Source organism: Delphinus delphis, chromosome 18 (genome assembly GCF_949987515.2).
Source record: "Delphinus delphis chromosome 18, mDelDel1.2, whole genome shotgun sequence".
In the NCBI taxonomy this organism is placed as follows: Eukaryota; Metazoa; Chordata; class Mammalia; order Artiodactyla; family Delphinidae; genus Delphinus; species Delphinus delphis.
The window spans coordinates 49,943,405-49,962,924 of NC_082700.1; the positions used below are offsets into that span (position 1 = coordinate 49,943,405).

The window sequence follows — 19,520 nt, forward strand, 5'->3', positions numbered from 1 at the left end:
TAAATTAATTTATATAACAATGAAAATATTAATAGACAGAACATAGACCAAACCCTTTCTTAACATTAGAAATGCTAAGGTGCTTCCTGACTCTGAACACACTTACCTTCATTCCTCCCTTTGACTTGTGGAACAGGAATTATAATGTTCTTGCAAAGCCCTTTGAAATTCCAGATTGGGTGGAATTTCATTTCAATTCATTTTGAGTAAGAAATCTTAATTATTTGAGCTAATGGAGAGGAATGAAGCAGCAAAAATAGAAAATCCATGAAATACAAATTTAAGCACATACTGACACAAACACATATTCTCAAATTTTCAGAAATTAAAAGGTTACTAAAAGTTATTAGACTGGTTTTATTGTGTGACTCATAAATCATCCAAATGGAGAATTGCTAATATGTTTGAGAATTACATTACTGGCATAACATAGCCAGAGAAGTGACCTTCCATAGTTCTTCATCACAATTGGAGGTGATTTTAATGTCAACTTTTTTGGTAGCGTTAAATAAAAATTTTTATTTGCTTTATAGTTTTCTATATTTTATATTATCTTTATTAAACCCAGATTATTTTTATTGTGATAAACTATACATAAAATTAACCATTTTAAGTGTACAATTCTGTGGCATTACATGCATCCATTGTTGTGCAGCCAAACCACCATCCACCTCCAGAACTTTTTCATCTTCTCCGACAACAGTTTTGTTTTTTTTTTTTTAACATCTTTATTGGAGTATAATTGCTTTACCATGGTGTGTTAGTTTCTGCTCTATAAGAAAGTGAATCAGTTATACATATACATATATCCCCATATCTCTTCCCTCTTGTATCTCCCTCCCACCCTCCCTATCCCACCCCTCTAGGTGGTCACAAAGCACCGAGCTTATCTCCCTGTGCTATGCGGCTGCTTCCCACTAGCTATGTATACCGACAACAGTTTTTAAGAGATACTCCCTCCCTTATGTCTACTAATAATCTGCTAAATGTCATTTTAAGTTAATTTCCTGTAGCTCTTATTAAAATAAATGTAAAGTCTACCAAAACAGTAGTTCAAAAAGTTGTTTTGAAGGACAGCATTTATATAGGTTTGTAAATTCAATTTTCTTATACAAAAAGAGAATTCTTGTCTTTCATAATCATGCTTCATACATTCTCACTACTCAATGTCTGACTAATCCTGTCCATCCTCCATCTTCCTGTCAACAGCCTACACGGACTTAACATGTGCAAGCCCCAAAGGTTCTTTTCACCTGTTAGATCCAGAAACTAAAATTAAAGTAGTGATTTTCCTCACTTATCCCCAAATTGACTCAAACCTAGAATGAAACTACATGATGATAAAAACATGAAGCTTTTTTGAGAATTCTTTTAAGATGCTGGGTAGAAGAAGACTATGCATTACAGGGGAGAAATATAACAACAATATAAGGAAGTTTCACTGTTATGAAACTTTGTCATAGTCAGTTTGGGCTGCTGTAACAAAAATACCATAGACTGGCTAGCTTAAACAACAAACATTTGCTTCTCACAGTTCTGGAGGCTGAGAAGTCCAAGATCAAGGCGCTGGCAGATTTGTTGTCTGATGAGGGGCTGCTTTCTGGTTCTAGACACCTGTCTTCTCATGTGTCTTCACATGGTGGGAGAAACGAGGGGTCTCTCTGGGGTCTCTTTTTTTTAACTTTTTATTTTATATTGGAGTATAGTTGATTAACAATGTTGTGTTAGTTTCAGGTGTACAGCAAAGCAATTCAGTTATACATATACATGTATCTATTCTTTTCCAAATTCTTTTCTCTGGGGCCTCTTTTATAAGGACAGTAACCTCATTCATAACGGCTCCATCCTCATGACCTAATCACCTCCCAAAATCCCCACCATCAAACACCATCACATTGGGGGTTGGGATTTCAACATATGAATTTTGGGAGGACATAAACATTCAGTCCTTAGCACTGTTTTTTTTCTTGCTCACGTTTTAAAATAAACCCTCTCAGATCCCGAGGATAAAACTTTGACCTTACAGCTGTGTTTCTGACATAAACTCAGGGAGAGAATTTATACTTTGAATACACATGGTTCTGAGCAGAGAAAAAAAAAAAAACATATCTGCTATTGTAAGGTCGGAGCATCATTGTACAGGTCATTTATTTTTTAAAAGTCCCTGAAACTGTCATTTAAAAAACCCACAACTCTCACCAGCTGAACATTTGGAACCGTATACTCTAGCATTTCAGGGAAGTCAAATTTCTTTCCTACAACTCTTAAGAGGCACCTCTTGAAACTTTCCAGTTAAGATTTTCAAAACTGTGTGACAAATAACAGCCCTAGGGGAAAGCCCATAATATGGCTGTCAGTGAACTTAACTTCCATCATAAAATGGAAATGTTGTCAAGTATTTTGGGCTTTGGAGCAGCTGCCACCTAATAACTATTCAGAAACAAATGCCCAAATCAGTTTAGGTCTCATCATAAACTCTGACTTTCAATTCAAAGAGAAGGATAGTCATTTTTATGTATTTATTTATGAAAACTACAGTTAGAAATTTCTCAAAAAAAACACATATATAGGTACACAGAGGGATAATTGATTCTTGGTAGTGTTATCAAAAAAGTTAAGGGCAATTTTAAGTTAGTTCTTTTTCTCCTTAATACCTAAATTAACATATGCATTCATTCATTTATTCAACAAATTTTTACTGAAGATCTATTATGTGCTAGGCAGCATGGAGCCCTGAAACAAAAATAAAGAAATAAATGCTTTTTTCCCCCTCCTACGAATGGGCAGATAGAGGTCAAAGGTGAGTGCATATTAAGACCACGCCATAAAGTAGAAGTAAGCAACCCACGTCACCAGGAAATCTAAAATCCTAGTTTCATTTCCCTTACATTCCTCTCACTCTAACCTGTGACTTTTATTCAATGCTTTCCAAAGAAGAAAGATAAAGGCTAAATAAGAAAATACTTCTACTCCCCTTTCCTTTTATATACAGAAATGAGGGCTTGCTCTTACCTTGGATTCTTTCTCACCCACTCAGAAAGTAACAGAATGAATTCATGAGGAATAATTTGTAAACAATTTGGGAAATTGATGTCAGCTACTATAACAAAAGAGAAGCCCAAAATTTTAGAATCTGCCATTACTGTGCTTCATCTTTTCCACTTTGAAAAACCAGGTGGGTGGGAAGAGGGGGGGCAACACGCACAGGGTATCATTCCTAGTAGCTATTAAATGTATCAATATTTTTTAAATTGTAGGGGGGAAGTGCAAACATGCAAAGTGTGTAAGGCCTAACATGGCTAAGTTTTCTGTGATTTTTGGTAGTTCCAGAGGTAAAGGCCCTTTAACTGACCTGTTCACCATTTTGCTCTCTGTTGTTGAAGGTAAGGAAAACACACCTGAAAGGATATGCCTGTGTCTCAAATATATTAGGGGCTCAATTAATGATTGTTGAAAGTTGAACAGATGAGCTGCTATTTCAGCATTCTTGACGCATTACAGCAGGTGCTTGATAAACTACCTACTAAATAAATAATTTATTATGTCCCTCTCAACACTCCCTAATATGTCTCTTGATGATGAGATCTAGGGATGAGCAGAAAAAAAGAGTTTCTCATTCAAACACGGTGTTCCCAATATTATTGCAACCGAATCTCATGTAAAATTGCATGACCTGAGAGGTTTGAAGGGAGAAGAAAGGTGAACAAAACCTTATCCCACCCCTGCAGCCAGGTGCTCTGCATGTGACTTAATGTACATAAACCTTACCCCATAAACAGCTGCCTAAGTAGTTTCTAACTTGCTGTGCCCACCAAACACATCCCCCACAGATCCTCAAGGGGTCTTTGCAAAAAGGAATCCTCTGATTATTCCACACTTGCTTAAAACTCTTCATCCCTAATAACTAATGTCCAAATCCTTCAACATGGTATGTGAGGCTCTCATTGTCCCTTCAGCTGTTTCTTGCTTGGCTGGTGGGCTTTTTCAGTTTTTTTTTTGGCTGTGGGTTTTTTGGGGGGGGGGCAGGGGGCTTTTTTCCCATGAGTTTCTGGTTCTTACTATCTCCAGGTCTTTCCTCATTAAGTTGGCCTCTGCTTAGAAGGCACCTCCACTTCCTCTTCTCTACCTTTAAGCCTCACTTCTGGCATCTCCTCCTCTAGCAAGTCTATGGCAGGAGTTAGATATCCCCCTTTCTCACTCCTATAACTTCTCAGACTATCCCAGCACTGCACTTCCTACTTATTTTGTCATTATTCATTCAGCCCCCTTACTAATTCTCAGTGCTTACTCATTCGTGTATCTATATCAGACTGGCACAGTCCAGCACATAGTAGGTACTCAAGAGATTTTGAATGAATGAGTGACTGAGTGGTTGTACATGGAGAAATGTTGCAGGACCAAGTTAAAAGCTAATGACTTAAAGTGGCCCGTGATACCTCTTTTTTACTCAGCCCCATAGGCCACTCTTATCTGTGAGTAGAAGGAGAGGTGATTTCTGGCTCCAAAGGAGCATTGGCCTTGAAACTTATTTTGTGAGCAGAGTGAAGCGGAGAACTTGAGAGACTAATATTTCCCTAAACTATCCATCAAATACAAGCCCAGCAGATACCAGCAGTTTTCAACCCCATCACCACCACCCCCATCACCAAGTTCTTTTTTTTTTTTACATGTTGTTGTTTTTTATTTACTTTCTCATATAATTTTTTTTTTTCACATCTCCACTGGAGTATAACTGCTCTACCATGGCGTGCTAGCCCCTTGCCTACAACAAAGCGAATGAGCTATACACATACACATGCTCCCACATCTCTTCCCTCCCACGTCCCCCTTCCTCCCACCCCCCCACCCCACCCCTCCACCACCAAGTTCTTAACCACAAATGAAGGTGAACTCCTCCCTGGAATTCTACAAGTTCAGTATATCTTTAATGTTTAGGACTTTTGTCTTTTAAATTAATGTAAATTTCCAGTGAAACGACTTAATTCCCCAACTCATACATCCACACCTCAATTAGCTAAACTGATGTTCCAGGAAGGTGTCCCATATTCACTTTATAGCTTCCCATCCTTTTCCAACTCCCCCAAGAAATGCCTCGTTAAGAAATATGGGATACGTTGTAGTTCCTCTTCCGTACTACATTCTTACAAACCAAGCATCAGCCATAATTAACGAAAAAAAAACTAGAATAAAAACAGAGTGGGGGGGCTTCCCTGGTGGCACAGTGGTTGAGAGTCCGCCTGCCAATGCAGGGGACACAGGTTCGTGCCCCGGTCCGGGAAGGTCCCACATGCCGCGGAGCGGCTGGGCCCGTGAGCCATGGCCGCTGAGCCTGCGCGTCTGGAGCCTGTGCTCCGCAACGGGAGAGGCCACACAGTGAGAGGCCCATGTACAAAAAAAAAAAAAAACAGAGAGGGGAGGACCTTCAGAAATAGAAAAAAGGGGGAGACTGGTTCAAGATGGCGGAGTAGAAGGACGTGTGCTCACTCCCTCTTGTGAGAGCACCGGAATCACAACTAACCTTTGAACAATCATTGACAGGAAGACACTGGAACTCACCAAAAAAGATATCCCACATCCAAAGACAAAGGAGAAGCCACAATGAGATGGTAGGAGGGGCACAATCACAGTAAAATCAAATCCCATAACTGCTGGGTGGGTGACTCACAAACTGGAGGACACTTATACCACAGAAGTCCACCCACTGGAGTGAAGGTTCTGAGCCCCACGTCAGGCTTCTGAACCTGGGGGTCCGGCAAGGCAAGGAGGAATTCCTAGAGAATCAGACTTTGAAGGCGGGCGGGATTTGATTACAGGACTTCGACAGGACTGGGGGAAAGAGAGACTCCACTCCTGGAGGGCACACACAAAATAATGTGCGCATCAGGACCCAGAGGAAGGAGCAGTGACCCCATAGGAGACTGAACCAGACCTACCTGCTAGTGTTGGAGGGTCTGCTGCAGAGGCGGGGGGAAGCTGGGGCTCACTGTGAGGACAAGGACACTGGCAGCAGAATTTCTGGGAAGTACTCCTTGGAGAGAGCACGCCCAGAGTCTGCCATTAGAGCAGACTACCAAAGAGCCCGGGTAGGCTCCAGTGTTGGCTCGCCTCAGACCAAACAACAAACAGGGAAGGAACCCAGCCTCACCAATCAGCAAACAAGCAGATTAAAGTTTTACTGAGCTCAGCACACCAGAGCAACAGCCAGCTCTACCCACCACTAGACCCAAGCTTTAACACAAGCTTTAAATGACACAATAGAGCAGATAGATCTAACTGATATTTATAGGACATTCCATCCCAAAACAGCAGATTACACTTTCTTCTCAAGTGCGCACAGAACATTCTCCAGGATAGATCACATCTTGGGTCACAAATCAAGCCTCAGTAAACTTAAGAAAATTGAAGTCATATCAAGCATCTTTTCTGACCACAACACTATGAGATTAGAAATCAATTACAGGGAAAAAAACGAAAAAAACACAAACACATGGAGGCTAAACAATACCTTACTAAATAAAAAAGAGATCACTGACGAAATCAAAGAGGAAATCAAAAAATACCTAGAGACAAATGAGAATGAAACATGACGATCCAAAACCTATGGGATGCAGCAAAAGCAGCTGTGATAGGGAAGTTTATAGCTATACAAGCCTACCTCAAGAAACAACAAACATCTCAAATAAACAATCTAACCTTACACCTAAAGGAACTAGAGAAGGAAGAACAAACAAAACCCAAAGTTAGTAGAAGGAAAGAAATCATAAAGATCAGAGCAAAAATAATGAAACAGAAACAAAGTAGACAATAGCATCGATCAATAAAACTAAACGCTGGTTCTTTGAGAAGGTAAACAAAATTGATAAACCATTAGCCAGACTCATCAGGAGGGAGAGGACTTAGATCAATAAAATTAGAAATGAAAAAAAAAATATGACACCACAGACATAAAAAGCATCCTAAGAGACTACTACAAGCAACTCTGTGACAGTACAATGGACAACCTGGAAGAAACAGACAAATTCTCAGAAAGGTATAACCTTCCAAGACTGAACTAGGAAGAAATAGAAAGTATGAAGAGACCAATCACAAGTAATGAAATTGAAACTGTGATTAAAAATCTTACAACAAAGAGAAGTTCAGGACCAGATGGCTTCACAGGTGAATTCTATCAAACATTTAGAGAAGAGCTAACACCCATCCTTCTCAAACTCTTCCAAAAAATTTCAGAGGAAGGAACACTCCCAAATTCATTCAACAAGGCCACCATCACCCTGATACCACAACCAGACAAAGATACTATAAAAAAAGAAAATTACAGACCAATATCACTGATGAATATAGATGCAAAAATCCTCAACAAAATACTAGCAAACAGAAACCAACAACACATTAAAAGGATCACACACCATAATCAAGTGGGATTTATCACAGGCTTGCAAGGATTCTTCAGTATATGCAAATTAATCAATGTGATACACCACAGTAACAAACTGAAGAATAAAAACCATATGATCAATCTCAATAGATGCAGAAAAAGCTTTTGACGAAATTCAACACCCATTTATGATAAAAACTCTCCAGAGAATGGGCATAGAGGGAACCTACCTCAACATAGTAAAGGCCATATATGACAAACTCACAGCAAACATCATTCTCAATGGTGAAAAGCTGATAGCATTTCCTCTAAGATCAGGAACAAGACAAGGATGTCCACTCTTGCCACTATTATTCAACATGGTTTTGGATGTGCTAGCCACAGCAATCAGAGAAGAAAAAGAAAAAAAGGAACACAAATAGGAAAGGAAGAAGTAAAACTGTCACTGTTTGCAGATGACATGATACTATACATACATAATCCTAAAGATGCCACCAGAAAACTACTAGAGCTAATCAATGCATTTGGTAAAGTTGAAGGATACAAAGTTAATGCACAGAAATCTTGTGCAGTCCTATACACTAACAATGAAAGATCAGAAAGAGAAATTAAGGAAACAATCCCATTCACCACTGCAACAAAAAGAATAAAATACCTAGGAATAAACCTACCTAAGGAGGTAAAAGACCTATATTCAGAAAATTATAAGACACTGATTAAAGAAATCAAAGATGACACAAACAGAGGGAGAGATATACCATATTCTTTGATTGGAAGAATCAATATTGTGAAAATGACTATACTACCCAAAGAAATCTACCGATTCAATGCAATCCCTATCAAATTACCAATGGCATTTTTTTACAGAACTAGAACAAAGTATCTTAAAATTTGTATGGAGACACAAAAGACCCAGAATAGCCAAAGCAATCTTGAGGGAAAAAAACGGAAGTGGAACAATCAGACCCCCTGACTTCAGACTATACTACAAAGCTACAGTAATCAAGACAATATGGTACTGGCACAAAAACAGAAATATAGATCAATGGAACCAGATAGAAAGCCCAGAGATAAACCCACACACCTATGGTTAACTAATCTATGACAAAGGAGGCAAGGCTATACAATGGACAAAAGACAGTCTCTTCAATAAGTGGTGCTGGGGAAACTGGACAGCTGCATGTAAAAGAATGAAATTAGAACACTCCCTAACACTATACACAATAATAAACTCAAAATGGATTAAAGACCTAAATGTAAGACCAGACACTATAAAACTCTCTTAGAGGAAATCATAGGACAAACACTCTTTGACATAAATCACAGCAATATCTTTTTTGATCCACCTCCTAGAGTAATGGAAATAAAAACAAAACAAATGGGACCTAATGAAACTTAAAAGGTTTTCCACAGCAAAGGAAACTATAAACAAGACAAGAAGACAACCCTCAGAATGGCAGAAAATATTTGCAAATGAATCAACGGGCGAGGATTAATCTCCCAAATATATAAACAGCTCATTCAGCTCAATATTAAAAAAACAAACAACCCAATTAAAATATCGGCAGAAGACCTAAATAGACATTTCTCCAGAGAAGACATACAGATGGCAAAGAGGCACATGAAAAGCTGCTCAACAACACTAACTAATTATTAGAGAAATGGAAATCAAAAGTACAATGAGGTACCACCTCATGCCGGTTAGAATGGGCATCACTAGAAAATCTACAAACAACAAATACTGGAGAGGGTGTGGAGAAAAGGGAACCCTCTTGCCCTGTTGGTGGGAATGTTCAATACAGCCACTATGGAGAACAGTATGGAGGTTCCTTAAAAAACTAAAAATAGAATTACCATATGACCCAGCAATCCTACTACTGGACATATACCCTGAGAAAACCATAATTCAAAAAGACACATGCACCCCAATGTTCATTGTAGCACTATTTACCATAGCCAGGTCATGGAAGCAACCTAAATGCCCATTGACAGATGAATGGATAAAGAAGATGTGGTACATATATACAATGGAATATTACTCAGCCATAAAAAGGAACGAAAGTGGTCATTTGCAGAGACGTGGATGGACCTAGGGACTGTCATACAGAGCAAAGTAAGTCAGAAAGGGAAAAAGAAATATCATATATTAACGCATGTATGTGGAATCTAGAAAAATGGTACAGATGAACCAGTTTGCAAGGCAGAAATTGAGACACAGATGAAGAGAACAAATGTATGGACACCAAGGCAGGAAAGCAGTGGGGGGGGGGGGAATGAATTGGGAGATTGGGATTGACATATATACACTAACATGTATAAAATAGATAAGTAATAAGAACCTGCTATATAAAAATATATATTTTAAAAAAGAAATCAAAAAAAAAAAGTGTGTGTGTTTTTAGTGTGTGTGTGTGTGAGGGGGGCTTGTCCTTAATATGAAAGCTACGCAGAACTTCACACTTGTATACCTAATGATTCTAGAGTTATTTCACACCACCATCATCCACATTCCCTTGAGAGCCTCCAATGAATCCTATTATTTCCATAGTTCTTAAAGAAGAAAAAAGTACCTCCAGGTGCTTTCTCTCTTGGCATCACTTCATACAAAAAAGACTCAGATATATTTGCATTTATGTAAAAAGATATTCAATACAGCACTCTTTGAAGTAGAAATTTTTTTAAAAACCTGGAAATTTAAACGCCCATCAAAGAAAGACTGGTAAAATAAATGACAGCACATCTAGACAATGGCATTTCATGCACAGTATCATGTAGCCATTAAATAAGATGAGGTAGATAGATCATTGTTACGTGTACGAGCATGCATTGCAGGAGCTCCAGGATAAGTGGTTAAGAGAAGAAAGCAAGGCAAGGAATAGGCATAAATTCTACTGAATACAAAAAAAGAGGGGAATTAGTTATGTATTCATTCATTCATATATTCATTCATTTATATGTAATGTCTCTGTAAATGCACTAGTGATTATCCCTGGGAAAAACTAGGGGTTACTGGAGGGTGGAGATCTACTTTTTACGATACACACTCTTATATTGCTTGAATTTTTCACGATAAACTTTTCAAAAACTAAAACAAAAGCTATCTGGAGGAAGTAAAGGCAAAAGCAAAGAGGAAGGGCAAAGCCTGCCTCACTGCCCACCTGACTCACTGCTTCCTGGCCACAGTCCAGCAGCCCGGGGCTGGTGTGATGGGCTCCAACTTCTGTGATTTCTCAACGTGGGAGGCACTATGCTTTCTCTCGAGACGGGGGACATCAGTGACTGAGGATGGTTCAGGAAAGAGCCCCTATATCCGAAATGCAGAGCCTCTCCCCACAGTCTTTAGAATTTTATCTTCATGCATTATACTTTTTATTAAGGCCCATCTCGCAGCATCTATTTCCTTTTCCCCACAAACTTTAAGAGGTCATCTCTACCTACATCCCCCATGTTCAAAGTAATTCACATGTGTTGCCAAGACTGTGGTCAAAGAAAATGTTTGTGAAGGACTTTTACTCCACATTGAGGACCAAACCACCTTGACAACAGGGGTTTTTGACAATAAACTCTGGGGAAAGGGCCCATTCATTCCTGGCCCTCCTCGCCAATTACCCAGTGAGGAGTCCTTCTGATGCCATTAGCCCTACAACAATTTAGGAAGCATTCCCAGTGTTCAGAGAACCCCTGAAATGAAATTAGACCAGTGTTTGAGCCATACCAAAGAGCCAAGACGAATAATTAAAGGGTGAATGTTTTATTCTTTAGTGTTTAATAGAATACATCACAAGTCACATAATCAATGATTCATTACTTCACACGCAGGGAGGAAAGCAATATTGAGGATTTCTGTTATACAACTGGTTGTGAACACAGAGAGAGAACCAAAATCTCTAGAGCATTTAGATGGTTGAAGAAATTCTCACTTAAAGTTTGGGCATGTCTGAAAAAACTTCCTCAGTTCTTAAAATATAAAAGGATTTTTCTTTTTCTTGGCTTTCTGTTTCATTAGAAAGCCTGATAATTGTATAATGATTTTTTCCCTTTCTCCTTCAATTTTGAGAAAATGGCTCAGTGATATGTATCACTGAGCATATAGTATTTTCAACAATTTCATAATCCCAGATAACTCTGAGGGAATCTTACATTGTTTCTCAGGTAAGAGTTTTTCAGATGCCCAGAAAAATTTAAATAATGCATAATTTGCATCTTCAAAATTAATATCCACAATGGATGTTTTAACCTTTGTCATTAAATGTCACAAATGCTGTTTGAGTGGTCATAAATGAATTGTCATCATTTGTATTCAATATTAATAGCAAAATTCACCAGCCTATAAAGTCAGAAAGACAGTTGTATAATAGTTTACATTACAATTAATGTTCACGTACCTCAAAACACATTTAGAATTAAAAAAAGAAAAAAACCTTGGAAAAAAATCACAAAATGTATAAGGTGACAAGAATTCTTGGTCAACTAGTTCAGCTTCCTACCACACGAGCTTATACTCTAATGTAAATATTCTGGTTGAATTTCTTCCATCTTAGTTTCAAGGGCCCCAGTAGAGAATAGAAATCTTCAAACATTAATACTTTTAGATGTTTATCATCCAAAACTGTGACAAAGAAAAGTTAACTTCAACATAGCATGTTTCTGGCTCTAGGAAAGCCTATTTTAGGTACTATAGCCACTGGAAACACAAGACTATTTTATTTATTTCTCGAGATAGATTTAGGTTGTCTAAGAAAACTAATTCAGCTTTTAAATCAGTTATAATAAGGAAAAACAGAAAAAAATTCCAAAGGATTTATTTACTCTGGTAGGTTTACAATAAAAATATTCAGTTTACAATTTTGAAATTTAAGTCAACTGAGTAAAGTATTTATGATTTAGATTATAAAAGAAATTCTTAAGGAATTCAATGCCTCCAGTCAATACTGTTCTAAATGCCTGCACTATCATTTATCACTTTTCATGTGGAGTACAAAAATGTTTTTGAATATTAGATTAGAATTTACCATAATTTAAAAAGTAAAAAATTATCAAAGCCTCACCTTACATGGCTTTAATGTAATAATAACATTCCATGGAAAATTCCAATAAAAATTGGAATATGTTATGAGCATGCCAGTTGCCTATTTTGTCTGAGAATTCACAGATTATGCATTTCCCCAGAAAAGCAACAGGCTCCTTATATATATATGGATCTGGTTTGAAAGAGAAGACAATTTTGTCTAGTATTATAAATTATCACTTTGCTATCAATGCAAAAACCAAATCAGACACAAGAATAAAAATCGTACTGAAAGGGAAAATATTTAAGTCCCACACATTCAAGGAATATTTTCCACAACACGTAATTTGAAAAACTAAAATGAACATGGTTCATAGTCTACATGTTTTAAAAAACAGACAATATGTCAAACACTTGGTGCAAAAGCACTGAACATGGTACCTGTTTTTTAACCACCACTGTCAACCATTCTTTTTTAAAAAGTTAAATTTGTTATTAAAATCTAATGTCACTCAGTTGTATTTATGAACCAAATGGTAATTAGAGCCATTACATATGTAAATGCATGCTACACTGAGTCAGATTAATGCAGTCATAATTTCTGAATAATTTATGACACCCTCCCAGGTTACTGAATGTCTTTGGAGAGCTTACTCAAATGGACGCTCAATATCTCATCCAAGCTCACAGATGACAACCAACACTCCAGCCCACTTTGTAGACCACTAAGGGTCCTTCTGTGGCTCAGAACACATGGTGAATAAGGGACCCAAAAGTGCAGAGGCCAAGTCATCTTATCTCAGTTATAGTATCCACCCAATGTAAAAATGAGTTTCCTACCCAGCCTTTACTTTGGGCTAAGGTAGAATTTGTCACGTATCAACTTCCAACTTTAGAGGGGATAGTCATCATAGAAAAAAGGTTGGTTTACCATCTCTAACCATTCAATTCCCAGTCCTTGAGATAATGAAAGGGGTTAGGGAGTACTGCGGGGCAGCAAGGATGTGTGGAGGAGTGAGACGTGCATGCACAAAGCTGTGAAACAGTTCAACTCAAAGTTTTACAAGATAAAACTTTTAAGACTTGGGTGGCAGAGACAAAACTTGAGCAATTTCCCGTGACTCCTGGAGCTGAGCAGATTTAACAAGGCAAATCAGAAATCTCTGAGTCTTGCCATACGTCAGTGGCTTTGATCTGTCCCAAGATGTTCTCAATTATGTGCTTTTTGTTGCACAATCTAACAGAATACCACATAGGGTGCAGAAGTCTCCGTGACACTTACTTTTGGCCAGTGAGTGACATTCCCAAATCACTTCAGGCTTGAAACAGGGGTAAGTTCTGATGTGTTACCTAGCCCGAGAATACACCCAACACATAAGCAAGTGTGACTTCCTGAATGTTTCTGCTTCCCTTACAATTACAGTCTTTGTAATTGTAAAGCTAACTTTACTTTTCTAAACAGGCACCTCCAACAAAAGACCTCAAATCTTTCTCTTCCCCAATTAAAAAAAAAAAAAAAGAATTGGTGGATTAAAAATACAGGCACCGTGGTTTATGTAGACAATTAATCGACATATTAGTATACAACTAATATCCAAGCAAAAAGTATGGGGCAAACTCAGCTTTATGTATTTTTTTCCTAACCCAATTTCCCAATAGACAAGGATATAAGAAACTCATTGAAACATGTTGCTTTAGTATATACACCATCTGATGCAAGTTACTGGGGGTAAAGACAGGAACGTTTATAGCATTAGTAAATTAATTAAAAAACTAAGTGATTCATGTAAAATGTTTATATATGGTATATACAGATTGGATCACGTGAGTCTAATAATAAAACTGTTCCAATTCTTAACATCTGTTATGGACATATAGTAAGATACAGTACAAGATTCATTTTTAGAAAGAAGAAAAAATAGCGCTAATTTAAACACTGAAAACGACTCTTACAAAATCTTTTAAAAACCTACTTCAAGAGAATGATGCTGAAACAAATGAAAAAGGACAGGCTTCTCCATCATCACAGAATATCCAAAGGAGCCTCACAGCATGAGAGACAAGGATTCATTTCCCTTCACTTACAGTGTAGATACGATATACAGTGGGGATTTATTCCATGTTAGAGTAAAGATATAAGGCAACCAGGTCTCCTTCTGTTTCAGTTGCATTTACATGGAACACAATTTTATTGCTCAGCTCACTTTTAAGTACTTATTTGCCTTCATTTAAAAATATTCCACTTTACAGCTGTCTACAGATGGCAGCCCTTGGCGATTCTATTTTCTGCAGCTCTGTCATTCGAAAAGATTCCACCTTAACTTCAAACAACCTGCATCAAAGTGGCATTTTTCAGGTTTGCCCAGAAGTCAACATTGGCTGGGCTTGCAGACAGTTAGGATTTTTAATAAGAGAACTTAAGTCTAAGTAACCTAAATCAACATATTTTGTTCAAGGAAATAGATTTTAAAATCAGGACTTATAATCAACAAGAAAATAAAGTTCAAAAACTAAAACCCTACTGGGTAACTCTTTGGTTAGGTTATATAAGTATCAGCAAAACAGTTAGTTCAATAAACTGCCAGGTGAGAGTAGATCTGTGATTCACCTTTACAAAATGCTTTGCATGTTTTCGTGTGCTATTTTGCTAATGTGCATGTACTCAGACGGACGGTACAAACTTCCAACTTTCAAATAATAAATGAGTATATCCGCTCCTCCCTTCCCACCCCTCCTACCCTCCTTCCTCCCTCCCCACCCCACCCCCCAAGGCTTAAGAGCTAAGGTCCTACTGACAGTCACTGCAATAATACAGGTTTTCTTAATACCCACGACGTGCATTACTACCCCGCTCCGTTCACAGTCACAGCCAGGTGACCTCCCGCAATGCTCGGCGACCTGAGCTGTCATTCTCTCTTTCCCCCTCTTGCCAATAACGGGTGCCATGTCAAGCAGTCGAACCAAGGGCTTCTGGCGGTGAGCCCAGGAGAAAGGGTGCCTCTTCAGGCAGGAGGGGAACTTTCTACAAGTATAAACCACAGGCGAAGACCTTTAAATCTGCACAGAAACCAAACGCTCCTTCATTATGCCATCACCATATTCTTCTCCTACTTCTACCTGTAACTTTTCAAAACTTTGTTCATTTATAGTCCCTGAACGGCCTCCGCGGGATCCTAATTCCAGCTCTGGAGTCTTCCAATCAGCCTCCTAAAACTTCACCTTTAAAGAGGGTCAAAAGACTACGCAATAAATGACCTTTCAAAACTATTCCCACACACTGCTACCAACTCTCTCTCTTAAACCGCGAATGAGTCATCAGGGCTTGAGAAGATTTCAAGGAATCTTCTATACACTGGACAGGGTCCAGTTAGGTTCGGAACAATTCAGTCATTCCCAGGTACTAGGTGACTTTGTAGCCACACTGCCCCACTACATCCAGACTGAAGGACAATCCGGGGGAGGGGTGGTTTGAGGCCGGGGGCAGAGGAAGCATGGGGTGGAGAGGTACGTCTGGGCGCTCTCTTTTAGTGGGGTCCAGAGAAGACGAAGAAGCCGAGAGGATCTGTGGCTGCAGGTACTAAAGTGAGGGGTCAGTGGGTCTACCGCAGGTGGGGAACAGGGGAATGGGAGAACGTGGGGTGGGAGGGGAAATCTATAGCCCTTTCCCCGGCAAGAAGGAGAGGGAATGGGCGCGCTGGAGTCGCAAGAGGGTGTGGGGAGTTCACTCCCTGCAGAAGACGTACTCGGTGTAGCTGGTCCAGATCTTGTCCTCGTTCTGATCGGTGCTGCTGGCGAAGGCGCAGGTGCCCGTGGAACTGCACGCCACCATGTGGAAGCCCGACTCGGACAGCTTGTCGAAGGCCTGCTCCAGGAAGTTGAACTTGAGGTAATAGCGCGAGGTGTAGCGCTCCGGAGGCCGGTCGGGGTCCCGGCTCTCGTTCAGGGTATCCCCGAACACCTCCTTGGCCAGCGATGTCTTGCCGCACACGGTGATGCGCGCCACTCGCCGGAACTTGGCGTCCGCCTGCGCGTCCCGCCCGATGGTGTAGGAGCCGCGGTAGCCGATGGTGATGTAGCCCGAGCGTCGGCTGCCGTCCAACGACTGGGACGGCGTGAGCAGCGGGCCGGCCGCGCCCCCCGACGGGCTGCGGCTAGCCACCTCCAGGGTGGGCGACGGCGCCCCAGCCGAGGCGCCCTCCTGCTGCTCAGGCTCCGCGTAGCCGAGCGGCAGCAGCTCGTCGCCCAGCGAGCCCTCCTTCTGCACCCCGCGCCGCGAGTGCGGCGGCGGCGGCCCGGGGCCGGGCTGCTGGGGCTCCCCGAGGCGGCGCACGAGCTCCGGCAGCTCGAAGTACTCGGCCTCGCGCTGCAGCCGGCTGCGCTCGGGGAAGTAGTCAGGCAGCACGAGCTGCAAGTCCCGCAGGTAATCCAAGATGTAGCGGAAGAGGAAGCCGTCTCGGTCTAGAAAGAAGCGGCCTTTGCTGTCCCGGGCCAGCTCCTGCGGCTGCTGCTGCGTGAACATGCGCCAGAGCAACGAGTCGGGAACCGACACCACCGTGCAGCGCCGGGTCACATACACCTGGCCCCCCACGTTCAGCTCCACGATGTCGGGAAAGAGCGGCGGCTCAGCCGAAGACGACGAGGAGCCGCTGCCGCCGCCACCACCCCCGTTGGGTAGTCCACGAGTGCTGTCCGCCAGAGCCATGGCCAGGAGGTGGCCGGGCTAGGGCAGTGGCCGAGAGCCGGGCCGCGCGCCGGATCAGCCGCCGCCGCCTTTCTCGGACGCTCGTTCAGCCCTGCGCCCCGGCCCGCCGCTGCCACCGAGAGCCGCGCGGAGCCGAGCGCACGACGCGAGCGCGCCTCTGTGCGCCCCCGCGAGCGCCGCTGTACTCCTCCCGCCTCGCCCGCGCGCTTCAGGGGAGTGCCGGGTGGCGACCAGCGCGCTGCTTAAGTAGAGCCGGGCGCCGCGGCGCGCAGAAGGCGGGGGCGGCTGCGGAGCGGCGGAGCCTCGCTCCCAGGGCGGGAGGGGGTGGTGGGGCGGGGAATCGATCTGCATCTGAAACGCTGACGCCGCGGCCGGCTGCTGGCTCCACCCCGGCTCGCGCGCCACCGGGACACCCCGACTTCCCTACCGCCTCCTCGCCCGGTGCTCTAGCCCCTTCCCGCTCCTGCCCAACTTTCTTCCTCTTCCAAAGCGGACAGAACCTGGGCTTGGCCGCTTCGGAAGACGAACCTTCTTTGGAGGGGCAGTCACTGCGCCCCCTCTCCTCCTAACTGCAGCCGGAGACTGTGGAAGGAGCACGTGAACTTTCGGGCTCCCCCCACCCGGGGAGTGGAAGGGCCTGGCTGCCCCCGGAGACTAGCCGCTTTAAACACGCGGCTCGTCTCGTTGCTGAAAGTTCTAGAGAGAGCCCAAAAAATCTGGAGAGGCGGTGGGGCCGCCCCGGCCTGGAGGCAGCTAGATTTTGTTCGCGCGTACGAGTAGCCTCGTAAAAACCCTAGAAACAAAAAGCTAACCTCGGTATCCTGCTGTAGAACGCTCTCCCATAGTTTATTTTCTGGGTAAAAAGGCAAACTCATTAGTTGGGAGGCCTCAAAATTGGAGGAAATGGCAAAAGGGGAACTTGGGTGAGTTCAAGGAATGACTTCGGGGCGTGTTCCCCTCCCGGTGGCGGACGCGACCTTCCCCCACTCCCGCTTTTTGGCCAAGCTGAAGGGGCATGTACTGTGAGGCCTAAGGGAAAGCTACGTGTCCGCGGCCCTATCAGCCCCGGGTGAATCGCGCTATGGAACTCGGAGGGTTTGAAGATCAAATATAATTTAGAAAACCTACCTTTCAAACCCTGCGTCTTTATCCTCCCAAAGGTCCAGGCTCACCCGCGGGCCTGGGTCACTCTGTTCAGCCCTTTCCGAGTACCCTCTAGCCTAAGGGTCCTTGTACACTTGAAGGCCCGCTCTAGATCCCTTCCGGTCCTCTCCCTTCGCACTCGTATTCGCCCTTCACAATGCAGCACCCAGGTCTCCTCCGCCGCGAAAGCTTCCCTGACTTCTCGGGTGGGTGGGGCTTCGGATGGCCCCTTCCACGTGCCCTAACGCCCAACACATTCTGACATTACGCGTCTGTGAGTGATTATCTAATCTCTGACTTTGGTAAATAGCTTCCTGAGCACTGCAGAATGAGGACGGAAGAGAGGGTAGTGACGAATGTTTAGCAATCATCAAGTCAATGGTTATTTGTTGTGCACCAGCTATTCATTCGGCCGCGCCGGGTAGAAGAACAATGTAAGACGGAATAGGCTCCACAGAGCTTTCCGTGTAGCCTGGTAGGCAAGGGTCAGAAGTCTGAGCAGTTATCAGATCGGTTTGAAGTACAGACTGTCAATCAGTATAAATCAGGCGAGATCTTTGTTCTTGATAATAATGTTTCACCTTTTGTTTAACTACCCGATGAGCTTTACAGTCTCCTCATGGATGTGTGTCATTTTTACTTTGAAATGTTTATGTCTGCTGAACAGTTATCCATGTCAGTGTACTGAAATAAGATCAAGTAAGACCAGCTCACTTAACTGCAAGTACAGATTGTGATACTGAATATATTTGACCACTCTTTTTTTGTTTGTTCTTTGGTATAAATAATAGCTGACACAAAAGTTCCAAGTTCCAAAGCTTAATTTCTAGGCGGCTGGGCTACTACTTGTAATATCAGTGTCAAAGCCCTAAAGAAACCAGTCTCTTTTTTTGTAAATCCAAGAAAAGCCTTTTTCATATCAATTCCGTACATATTTTTGTATCATTACTTTGTTCATCATATCAGCAAATCCTGTCAGTTCTGCCTTCAGAATTCTTCCAGGCTATTAACATGTTTCACCACCTTCCTGCCATCACCTAGGACCAAGCCACCCATCACCTCTTGCACTGGCCTCCTAACTGCTTCCACCTTTACCTCCTACAGTCTTTTATCACCAGAACAAAAAGAGAGATCCTATTATAACCTAAGTCAGATCATGTCACTGTGTCCAAAGCCCCTCACTGGCTTCCCATCTCACCAAAAGTAAAAACCGAAGTACTTTCATTGCTTACAATACTCTACAAGATTGGAGCTGTCCCACCAGAACCTCTTAGACCCGTCCCCTGCCACTC

At 42.1% G+C, this 19,520-nt stretch overlaps 1 protein-coding gene across 1 annotated transcript; it reads right to left on the bottom strand.

Annotated features, from left to right (window-relative positions):
* Positions 1-15,155: 15,155 nt before the first annotated feature.
* KCTD12 (potassium channel tetramerization domain containing 12) lies at positions 15,156-17,286 on the bottom strand. Its single transcript, XM_059995642.1, has one exon. It carries the CDS (start codon positions 17,083-17,085, stop codon positions 16,105-16,107), a length of 981 nt encoding a protein of 326 aa, XP_059851625.1. The 5' UTR covers positions 17,086-17,286; the 3' UTR covers positions 15,156-16,104.
* Between the last annotated feature and the right edge of the window lie 2,234 nt (positions 17,287-19,520).

What these genes read in the sequence shown, in the direction of transcription:
- KCTD12 (XM_059995642.1), bottom strand. Translation starts at nt 17,085, where the DNA reads ATGGCTCTGGCGGACAGCACTCGTGGACTACCCAACGGGGGTGGTGGC.